The sequence below is a fragment of the Bidens hawaiensis genome, unplaced genomic scaffold (assembly GCF_021521415.1).
Source record: "Bidens hawaiensis isolate Kalapana, Puna unplaced genomic scaffold, B.hawaiensis_p1.1 tig00022295_1, whole genome shotgun sequence".
In the NCBI taxonomy this organism is placed as follows: domain Eukaryota; kingdom Viridiplantae; phylum Streptophyta; class Magnoliopsida; order Asterales; family Asteraceae; genus Bidens; species Bidens hawaiensis.
This window is the reverse complement of record NW_027493461.1, coordinates 353,059-365,301: the sequence shown is the minus strand read 5'-3', so window position 1 is coordinate 365,301 and position 12,243 is coordinate 353,059. Positions and strand designations below refer to the sequence as shown.

At 35.3% G+C, this 12,243-nt stretch overlaps 1 protein-coding gene across 1 annotated transcript; it reads right to left on the bottom strand.

The window, feature by feature from the left end:
• Positions 1-3,487: 3,487 nt before the first annotated feature.
• On the bottom strand, positions 3,488-10,260 carry LOC143565165 (increased DNA methylation 1-like). Its single transcript, XM_077052225.1, has 9 exons — positions 10,229-10,260; positions 6,636-8,279; positions 6,448-6,547; positions 6,008-6,090; positions 5,695-5,939; positions 5,518-5,604; positions 5,348-5,447; positions 4,216-4,420; positions 3,488-3,815 (listed from the first exon to the last, which is right to left on the bottom strand). Exons 2-9 carry the CDS (start codon positions 8,217-8,219, stop codon positions 3,709-3,711), a joined length of 2,511 nt encoding a protein of 836 aa, XP_076908340.1. The 5' UTR covers positions 8,220-8,279; positions 10,229-10,260; the 3' UTR covers positions 3,488-3,708.
• Between the last annotated feature and the right edge of the window lie 1,983 nt (positions 10,261-12,243).

Genomic DNA, 12,243 nt, shown 5'->3' with positions numbered 1-12,243 from the left:
TGATTGGTTTAGGGTTTTGGATGTGGGAATTGGGGGTTTTTGTGACGGAGATGAGAATTGATTTTTGTTGGGTTTTATGAGGGTTTTTTGGCAGCAGGTTTGGGAGTGTGAACTTTGAATGATGCTTTCTTAAATATAGAAAAATGAGGATAGATACTAGGATGGAATTTAAATCTGGTGTGTTGTTATAAAACTCGGGCTTCGAATTCATCTAATAATATTGTGTTGTGTAGTGTTGACCGGGTCTGGACACTTGCTAAAGCCGATAATATTGTGCTGTGTACTGTTGTGGATCAGGGGAACGATGGATGTAGCGATTTTTCTTCTTTTCTTTTCCCCAAAAGTGTAAAATAAAAATATAAAATAAAAGATATATTTTATAATAAAAGATAATAATATATCAATATTTTTTTATTTACTAAACCATCTAAACAAAATTGGGCCAAGTAATACAAAATAACTTGATAAGTTGGGTCAAGAATTGGACCAGGAGTTATGTATAAAAATAAAGTCTATGAATAAAACAAATTAGGTCACACTTTACCTTCTTCTTGTAGCAATCTCTTTCACCTTCTTCTTTCTTCTACACTCCTTCACCAATTTCTAAGGGTGTTCACGGTTCGGTTTTAAACCGCCCAAACCGGTCGTCGGTTTGAAAATTTTCAAACCGCAATGAACGGTTTGGTTTACGGTTTATACAAAAAACCGTTCGAATAAAACCGGACCGGACCATAAGATTGGATCAATATTTTAGTTTTTGTTATATATTTTATAATAAATATATTTAGTTATCTATATTTAATATTTGATTCGAGTAATTAATATGAACATAGGCTAAATCTATTTTTAGCTTCTAAGTGTAGTAGCAGACCACAATCTGTAGTTATAAACTTAAGACTTATGTTTTTAATTTATTTCATGATCAATTGCTTTTATACTGCATTTATTTTATTTGAATGATGAGATTCATATAATTATAAGTATGTAGTATGCTCTTATAACAAGATTGTTCTATGCATTTTGGATAGTGTTTTATTTTATCTTTTGTGGGTTTTTATTATAAAGATATAACAAGTTTAAAACATTAAACCGTGAAACCGAACCGGACCAAACCGTTAGTAAACGGTTCGGTTTGGTTCGGTTTCGATTGTTGATGGTTCAGTTTTGGTTTTCAATTATCAAAAACCGTACTAAGAGTTTGGTCATGGTTTAACCCAAAAACCGTTCGAATCGGACCGTGAACACCCCTACCAATTTCACACAAAGAAAAAAAAGGAACAACATTATTTCTCTTTAGAAGCCGCTACCTGGCTTGTGGTCACGCCGGTGCGTTGTGGTGTTCATGGCCGACGTGGCTCGCGGCGGTGGTGGCGGGCCACAATAGACAGTCTTAGTACCGATACAATAACAAATAAGCTGAATCAATCCAGGTATTGGTATGGGGACAGGTACGAGTACGTGAGGGTACCATATTGGCTAAATTGATACGGGAACCCGCATTACTAATACCACAATCAAAACAAAAAGTAAACCCTAATAGTTAATATAATGATACGTTCAATACTTCATAAATCACAATACATTCAATGATGATACGGTTGAGGATTATTTTAGATGTTAAATATGGATAAACTCAATAGAATCACAAACAGGTATAAAATACAAAACGTACTTGTATACATACCCAATTTTACCCATATCGAAAATCAATTAAAACAAGTACCGATACATGTATAGAATAGGCTAAATCGTTATGGGTACGACACGGGTACGAGTGGGGGTATTTGGAACAAAAAGCTCATCCCTATGGATGAGTTCAAATACAAAGTGTTCTTAAATTTGGAAGTCGTAGGAATGGTATCAAACGGACTTTGATTAAACTTAAACACGTGACATTGGAACTGTCTCGTAGAACCCTACGATATTAGATTTTAGGTATCGTTTTTCTTTTTCTAGCTTGTAGACGTTAGAATTTTTGTTTAGATCATTCTGATTTTTTTTTAATTATCATTGTGATTTTTATTTATTTTTGTCATTGTTTTTTTTCTCGACATTGTGTTATATTACTCAACATTGTATTATATTTTGTCCGGCATTGTGTTATATTTTACGATCTATCGTTTCTTTGTATCCTTCGTAGATTCAGGAGACCGTGTGGTATAATTTAATCCCCATGTAAGATTGATTGGTCAATTAACCAAACCTTTTGCCCCAAATGTCGTCATCCAAACAATGTGGAGAGTCAAAATATTTCAAAAAGAACCCACCCGTAGTGACGCAAGAGTGTTTTTAGCGTAAAAAGGGCATGCGTGACACCCCATTACGGATGAGCGTATGCCTAAAAAGAAAATGATAAAATAATAACCGATAAACCAGAAGTTGACTTGTTAGTTTTATAGTGTTATACACAAATGAACAATACGTTCCTACCACTTTTCTTTAACTCAACGTATGTAGCTCTTTGTTTCTTATAGTATTAACTAAATTAGCAGCATTACCAAAAATGATAAACCAAATTCCAACGTTACATGAGCATAATGTCACTCAGCCTAGAATTGACGAACTTCTATTTTTGTTATATATTACCTAATAGGCAAAATTACAACCTACGTCTCTGAGACATCGATTACACAACGATTATTCTATTTGCCTATGGGCTATGTCACTCAACATCCTTGAATAGTTGAGCACACCTACCCCCCCCCCCCTCTCTTTCAGAAATTCTCGTGTTGCAACCCTTTCATAAAATGGAAAAACCTTTATTGCAGCTAAATTATATGTCAACGATTTTTCGTTGAAAATGTTCCCTTGCTAGCATTATAAACATATGTTACGCTCTTACCAAAATATGCCTTCGGTGAAATATATATTTTTGTGAAAAAAAGAAAAGATTGGGAGAAAAGGACGAGAAATAATCACTTTACTAGGTGTAGTCATTTTTCATAACGCATACACACCTACTAGATTGATTATTTCTCCTTTCTTTGTCTAGTTCAGCATTTTTTAAAGAAATATATAAGGATGACCACAATCATGCCATATGCTATGAATGTTGTATCATATATTAAGATCAAGTATGTCACTAACCTTCATAATAAGCCATATCACCACTCACTTGAGTAGTTGATACACACACTGCGAACCATCACTTGAGTAGTTGATCCACACACTGCGAACCAACATTAGCTTCGACTGATCTTTTTATCCGAAACACCTTTGATTTTACTTTACTAACTTCCATATCTAGCATTGTTTCAGTTGGCTCTATAAACCTCACAGGCGGCACAATATCTCTTTCAATAGGCGTTTTTAATCAATACTATCTAATTCACATTCTCACAATCTCTCTTTCTATATGCGTCACATAACTACCACCACCGCAGATATAGTTTTTATACTACACAAGCAAAATAGTTAACGATTCAAAAAAGTTCTACATGGAACAAAAAATGGACGATGACGAAATACTATATAAGAAAATTAGTTTGACTTCTTTATCCAACATCAACCCATATAAAAACTAGTTTAACAAGTTTCGGACATATAAAAAAAGTTAAGACATATTAACCACGGCCAAAAATAGTTAAGGAACTAAACCGCCGAATGTTAAAACTTAATCTGTAGTATCGAACATTACCTTCTTTACCATGCAAACTTTATTACCAGAAGCTGGATTTCCAACTGCTCGGCAAACGAAGCTTGCTTGTTCTACCATCTCATTATAACGTTTTCCAACTCTTGCAAAAATTCCATGTTGTAAACGGGCATCGTATCCACCAGATCACCATTATTGTCTGAATATACAGTTTCTATAGCTGTACATGTTCACAATATTCAGAACACAAAAGAGGTGTAAATTTTACTTGAACTATCTTAGAATGCAAACAAGTTATAAGTGGCAAGTTCAACCAATTTACTTAAAATGAATCGACTCAACTTATGTATTGTGAAGTAGCTTCGAAAAGAAAAACATGTAGGGTCAAAAGTCAAAGCCTCTTAAAACATTTTCTTTAGATTGGATTATCACCGAGCAGTGGTGTGGTTAATATAGAGTTGGTTTTAAAGAAAAGAAGAGGCGGTTATGCGCTTACATAACTGCCTTACCGTATGTATCACAGTTAAAACCACATGTATAAATGTTTATGTTGTTCTGACAGTTCTGTACATAACCGACCATTTTGCCACCTATATGAGATTATGAGAAGTGGGGCTCACCAGGAATGTAGGTGTTCTGGATTGACCCTTGGTACATGGGCTTCTTGAGCCACACGGTTCCCGGGAACACCATGAGGTTAGTTTTATCCAAACTTTTTTTCTCATCGGCTTCTAAAGGGGTGAAACCGAACCCATGGGTCCATGTCTCAACTAAGCTCGGGATGGCGGACACCACTAGCATCTCAACTTTGAAGGACTTCAACATCTGAGCACACAACAACCGGGAATTAGACATGTAATTACATCAATAAGTTTTAGACAAAAAAAAAAGAGCAATTGTATATGTGTGGGTGTAAATGAGCCTAGCAGTTCATGAACTAACTTCAGATTGCCTCGTTAAATGCTCAAATCATGCTGAGCTTAAACAAGATCGAGCCTGTATTGGAGCTCATTTAGTCAACAAGCTTAGTGGTTCATATACCGCGCATGAATAGATTTGTGAGTCTTAAACAGACACGTAGACAAACCGAATGTTCAGTGAACAATTTGTGAACCATTTGGTGGGAGGTATGTTTATTTATTTATTTTTGTTCATTTGATTAAACGAACGAACATGAACACGTCTCGTTCCTTCATTTACGTGCGTGAACGTTCGTTCATTTAATTTCATTTATGTTGATTCTTTTACATTCATTTATGTCTGTTCGTTAATATATTCATTTAAAATTTTTTTAGCCCATTACAACTAAGTCTAGTTTTAATTACTTTTTAGGCCCGATACATTATTCTTCACATTATTTTTAACCTGGTTTTAGCTCAGGTATGTTCATTATTTACGTTCGCGAACCGTTTGTTTATACATTAAAATAATGAACACACACGGACACGAAAATGTTCTTTTTCTTAACGAACGAAGACAAACAAGAAAACCTCATTTGTTTAATCGTACGCTCCCGATCGTTTGTTCAGCTTAAGTTAAAAGAACACGAGCATGCTCGTTCGTGTTCATTTACAAGCCTAGTCTAAAAGAACCTTGCATTAGAATATAGATTATAAGCATATAATAAAACAATAAGTATTATTATACATAAATTATGATAAAAGTGAATAATTAATATATATAATCTGATACATTTTAAGTCAAATAAAGAAAAAGTCAACAGACAAAACCAAAAATAAATGAAGCTCGTACCTCTTCAATAGCATTCATGAGGCGCCTACACATTCCTTGACGCCTATATTTGCTACATGTTGCAATAAGGGGCATTTCTGCAACCCTTGCACCATGAATCCTGAATCAACATTAAAAAAAGTATAAAAATAACATCCAAATTAAAACAAGTAACATGTAACAAAATATACCTCAAGGATGCTACACAGAGTAACACGTCATCTTTCTCCAAAACCATTGTGTAAAATCCCTCATAGTTAAGACGAACATACTCTGATCTACAGAAAACAATAATTACACAAAATTAGTATACAGTCATAAAAACAATAATTTAAAGTCGGTTTTAGTAATTCATAAAAATCACTCACCCTTGATTGTACAATACATGAGGTAACATATGGATGCCGGTTCTTGTATCCACCATGGGAAGAAAACATTCCTCCATTATTGTTAATGCAACCGCTAGTTTCAGATTGCATTCGGCTTTTAGGGCGACAAAATGTTGACCAGAGTGTACCTTTTGGTCACTTTGAAAACACCTCAGTAGGATCCACGAGTAACCATCAGAAAGTAGGTTCATGGATCCGATTTGGGAATCAAGACTAGAATGAATCTGCACAAGATGATGATTGAATAGTAAGAATCTGCAGCCACATGGTGTTAAAAATTAATGTATGTCACCTTTTGACATGCTTCTTCACAGAACCAGGCGGGACCCACTGAATCTTTCATGATTCTGTTCTCTTTGATGCATTCATCATGATCTGTTTACAAGCAAGACAGCTGTCAGTAAACAAATAATGAGAAAATTGCACAACGGTCCATTTGGTTTGGCCATATTGCAAGTTCCGGAGTTTAAAAAAGTATTTTATTAGGATTTGAAATTTGAAAAGACACGGCACATGACATCACTTTTCCGTTAAAAACTAATCGGGATTAACATTGAGGACTAAACGTGCAGCCCTCACAAATGTTTGTACTAAATTTGTGCAACACGGTCACGCACTTAAGCCACAGGGACCAAACTTTCAATATGGTCAAACCACAGGGACCATTTGTGCAATTTATAATAAATAGCAAGAAAACGTATAATCTTCAGATTGATAGGTATAGAAAATTACATTTCCGTTCGCATTGCAAACACTTCAGATCATTATCGACTACATCCCCACATTTATTGCAACAGCACATTGCACAATACCAATTGCCTTCAGGTAGCTCCTGCAAAACACAAAATGGGATCAAAATTTTAAATGATAGTTTTGTAACCAAATTCCATATAATTATAATACTATTATGAAACACAGACCTGTGTAGACAAGCATGCTTGGTGAAATGTTGAAAGACAGTTATCACAGCATATTAACTCACCACCATCACCACAAAGTCCACAACTATCATCACTTTTGTCAGTTTTATACACTTGTACGACCCCTTTGGTACTTTGACGAACCTTGTATTCGGTTGACCAAGCTTCCAGTTGACATAAAGTGAATGACTTTCCAGATTCCATATAAAGATTCGAACATGAAGATTGTGGTTGACCAGCATGATTCTTGAAATCAGAAACCGAGAGCAGTTTCTTACAGCACCTACATGATATACCATTTCGAGTCACTACACCATGCTTGACTACCGAATCATCCTGTGGGTTCCTGCATTGGATCACTTCATTGACACAGATAGCCCCAAGATCTATCAATCGAGATAATACCGTTCTTACCGTTAAACCAGAACGGTTTGCAGAACTGCTTGGAAGCAGTCTGCAACCGCCTCGTTTACTCTTGTACTTTCTTTTAATACCCAAACGTTTGTTGGTAGATCGATTCGTTAAAACAGCCGAGAACAAAAGATCATCATTTTTAAGGTGACAATTTACTTTTTTACCCTTTTGATGTTTCTTGAACTTCAAACTTTTAGAACAGCTGACTGCGCTTCTCTTTGCTTTGACTTCTTTCCCTTGTTTCAAAAGGGGAAGACTTCGGTCAATGAACACTGTTTTCGCAAATGGATCAAGCAAGTACCACCAATGAGCTAATGCAGTTTTAGTCCCCAAATTTCTCAACTTTTCAACCTCGGTCAACGCGTTAGAAAGATCAGACCGAAAATGAGTAAAACTGGTCCACACCGTGCCATTACATACACCAACATTTTTTGCATCTTTGACTAATCTTTGACCACACATGTTCCAAGATCTATAAAATTCCCGAATCGGTCTTCCTTCGGGTGTTTTGAAGACGTACTCCCCACCCTTTTCTCGGTTACGCCTCCCGATTAACCACCCGGCTGCTTTAAGTAAGTGATAAGTATGATAACGCAAAATAGGTTTAGGGTTTGTGGCAGAATCTTCTGGTGGGATTAATAGTTCATCTTTATCTAGTTCAATAAAGGAAGAATCTTTCCATCTTTTCTTGGAAGTTTGAACTGTATCATCTGTTTTCTGATCGTTTGAGTTAGAACTGACTACTTTTGATGAAACTGAAGAACTAACTACCTTTTCTGGATAAGATTGACTCTCAAGATGTTCTAAATGTTCTACAGGTAAAATTTTTCTTCGCTTATATTTGATACAAGGGTCATTTCTAGTAAATAAAGCAGGCTCTTCAGAAGATTCCTTTTGATTCTGAAAGTCTTCTTGATTTGTCATGACTGAACTGCCACTGTCTGAACATAATGAGATATCTTTAGGGGTCTTTTTGTCATTTTCAAAAGTAATTGCTCCAGTTGTATCATACTTTTTACTAATTCCATCAGTTTTACCACTTTCGTGTCCGAAAAAGACTTCCCTAAAAATGTGGTGCTCGTTCATTGAACCTTCGAAACCATCATCTTGCAGATCGTTGATACCACAGCTTAATAACGTCTTTAAGGACTGGACACAATGCCCCTTCATTTTTTTTATTCTTCCTTGGTTTCTTGATCAAAAAAGATCTTCAGGACACACAGGCTAAACCTGTGAAACAAAATTCACAGATCCTTTAATTAAAACATGATCATAACTGCAGTGCATGCTAGAAAGCCAGCCTATGAATTTCACTTTATCTGCAATAACACAACCATCACCATTACTAGTTGTAAGTTGGTAACAGCGCCACACTGGTGGACTGTAAACTTAAAGAGAGAGGATCTAAAAAAGAAATACATATTTATGGCGCCTGCTAAATTAAGAAAATACCGATAAATGAAAGGAAGAAAGGAGAAAGAAAATGAATTTAGACCTGAATAATCTAACACGGACTAGTTAGTGTTAAAGTTGTCTGGATGAACAGTTCATGCCTAAAGGAATGTGTACAAGGATAGTGACATATACATACATACATACATACCTTAAGACATGCATACACACGCATATTATACACATATACATATACAACATGCAAATATTTTTTTAAGGGCGCTAGATTACTAGACCACATTTCTTTAAGCATATTGTCAGCTAGTTTTCTAAGTGTCTAGCAAGTAGTGGGTCCAGTATTTCTTTATAAGGCTATAAATATGTTTAATGTGAGAGTCATGAATCAATTAAGAATTAAAATTCCTAATAAATATTTCCAATTATCTCCTCTTCTCTGCAGTTTCTATCAACTGTTAAGTTCATATCACAAGGACCATTCGGTGTTAAAGTTGTCTAGATGAACAGTTCAGGCCAAGTTCCAATTAAAGCTTACAAATTAATGAAAAATCAAATCACACACACACACGCGCACACACACACAGATATACATATATAAGAGTATTCCCAGCCGTTCCCTACCCTATATTCATATATATCATATAATTACACTAAAAAACACTGTATTTTCTCTCTCCTATTTAATTAAAAAAATATTTTTTATACCTTTATTATCATATTTTCTCTCTCTTTCACTCACAACTACTTTATGAAAATATTAAAAAATTATACAGTATCTACAGTGAAACCCCAAATTTAACTTTCCCATATAAATTTTCTCTCTCCTCTACTCGCAACCACTCATAACCATACCATATAATTTACAAATCCCCCTCACATAATTTTAGGGAACGGATTGAGAATGCTCTAACATACATATATAACATGCATTTATGTCATCAAGCACATGAGATCCTAAAATACTTCTTTCTGCAGAAGTTTAGAAACAAACTAATATATAAAGTATACTAAAATCAGTACCCAAACGATTTGTGAGTGCTTTGAATGATTGAATCTACATACAGACGTAATTCATCAAATGAAAAAATAATAACAATAATAAAAATTTGTAACGGCACTGCTGAGAACCACCGAGCTTCCAAATTCGAGTTCAAATTCCACAAAATGCGGTCCAAATTAGCAATTAAACGACAGAATCATAAAATTGTATCAAAATTATGCAGATAAACACGCAAATTGAACACGAAGACATTATACCTAAATCTGATAAGCAACATTTTACCACCAATTTCCTAAATCTGAAGATTTTAAGTAACATTCAGCTAAAAAATGCATATAGACAGCTATACATAAATAACATGCATTTATGTTATCATGAACTCTAGATCCTAAAATATAGGCTCCTACCGCAAATTTAGAAAGCTAACTAAAATAGGAAGTATACAAAAATCAGTATCCAAACGATTTGTGCCTGCTTTGAATGACGGAACCTACATTAACAGCTAGAGAAAGACCTAATACATCAAAATTCATCAAAATAAAAAACAAAAACTCGTAACGAACCACTGAGTTTCAAATTCGAACTCAAATTCCCCAAATGCCGTGCAAGTTAGCAATTAAACAGCATCAGAATAGAACAAGAACACATTGTAAGGCTATACTTAAATCCGATAAGCAACAATTTACCGCCAATTTCATAAATCCGAAGGTTTCGAGTAACATTCAGCTAAAATAAAAACAGATAGACATGCAATTAGAACTGATCGAACCTTTGGACTGCATTTTTAGCTCGAACGCAGTATAACATGCATTTATTTTATCAAGGGCTCTAGATCCTAAAATACAGGTTTCTACCGCAAATTTAGAAACCAAACTAAAATAGAAAGTACACAAAAATCAGTATCCAAACCATTTGTGCCTACATACAGCTACACAAAGACCAGGTTCATCAAAATAAAACATAGAATCTCATAGAAACTCGTAACACCATTGCCGAGAACCATGGAGCTTCAAATTCGAGTTCGAATTCCACAAAATGCCGTTCAATTTAGCAATTAAACAACAGAATCACATAATTCAATCAAATTACGCAGATAAACACGAACACGAACACATCATACGGTTATACCTAAATCTGATAAACAACAATTTACCGCCAAATTCCTAAAAATCAGTATCCATACAATTCGTGCTTGCTTTCAATGACTAAACCTACATTAACAACTACATAAAGACCTAATTCATCAAAACAAAACATAAAAACTCATAACGAACCATTGAGCTTCAAATTCGAGTTCCAATTTCACAAAATGCGGTCCAAATTATCAATTAAACAACAACAGAATCACATAATCAATCAAATTACAAAAATAAACACGTAAATCGAATCTCCTGAATCCGATACACAACAATTTACCGCCAATTTCCTAAATCCGAAGATTTCGAGTAACATTAACCTGAAATGTAAACAGACAGATGCACAATCAGTAACTGATCAGCACATCCAAACGATCCGTGCCTGCTTCGAATGACGGAACCTACATTAATTGCTACACAAAGACCTAATTCATCAACACAAACCACAAAAACTCGTAACGAACCACCGAGCTTCAAATTCGAGTTCAAATTCCACAAATGCGGTCCAAATTAGCAATTAAACAACAACCGAATCACAAAACTGCATCAAAACTACATCATGCGGTTATACCTAAATCCGATACGCAACAACTTAGCGCCAATTTCGTAAATCGGAAGAGTTGGAGTAACATTAAGCTGAAATGTAAAGAGATAGATGTGTAATTAGTAACTGATCGAACCTAACGAGTGCATTATTAGCTCGAACGGACCTAGGGTTTGGAGATTGAAGTGCGGCAACGGAAGGTGAGCGCGTGAGTGAAGGATTGATAGAGGTGGTGGTATGAGAAGAGTTGAAGAAGCAGGATGACGTCAGATGGTGTTCATGATCATCCTAGTACTTGCTTCGAACGAAGTCATGGGCGGTGGTGTGTGTGTGTGTGTGTGTGTGTGTTTAATGGATGACAATTATTATTATTATTATTGTTAGTTGTTGCTATTTTTCTTTTTTTGTTTATATTTTTAGCAAGATTAATTAAGTCGTATTAAGTCTCCTTTTTTGTTTTTTTTTTTGAGTGGTAAGGGAGATGTTTGTTGCTTCATATGACCTATGTTTGATTCTTGTCTTCTATCATTTTAGTTTTTGCGACACAAGGTGATGAAGAGAGACTAGGCGAGTAGGTGGTGTTCACTAGTTGGGTCCTTAAACTGAACGGGTTTTATTTCACTGCACTGTCGTGTCTTCGGGCGAGTGTTCACGGGCGTTGGCCTTATGTGAGGGTTTTCCCCGGATCAGAATAAGAGTGTAACCCGATGTGATGAATTTAGTTAGTAACCAATTTGGAGGATTCGTTTGCCGTTTAAAAAAAGTCTCTATGGTTTCCGATTTGTGTCCTCCCCTAAATGAGTGTTTTCCCCCCTTAATTGTGATGAACTAGAGGCTACAACCCACGCGTTGCGCTGGGTAAGGATGAACTTCAGTCACTAATATGATCTAGGGATGAACTTCAGCCACTGCTAGGATCTAAAATGTAACCTAACCGACCTTAAAAAGCTAAAAAATATGTAGCAATGAGCAAAGTATTCACACACATCATAAATTACATTTAATATCAAAATTCTAATGACCCATGCACCACAACTCTTTGCGCATTCAGCATAAAAAACACCAGTTGAAAAAATGAAATGATTTGTAGAACTTTCAAAGTAT

Bases quoted from the DNA above. Each gene is read 5' to 3' on its own strand.
- LOC143565165 (XM_077052225.1), bottom strand. From the start codon at position 8,219: ATGAAGGGGCATTGTGTCCAGTCCTTAAAGACGTTATTAAGCTGTGGT. The intron at 5,605-5,694 runs GTGAGTGATTTT...TGTTTTCTGTAG, and splicing joins CATGTATTGTACAATCAAGG to ATCAGAGTATGTTCGTCTTA. The intron at 3,816-4,215 runs GTGAGCCCCACT...GAACATGTACAG, and splicing joins CCAGAACACCTACATTCCTG to CTATAGAAACTGTATATTCA.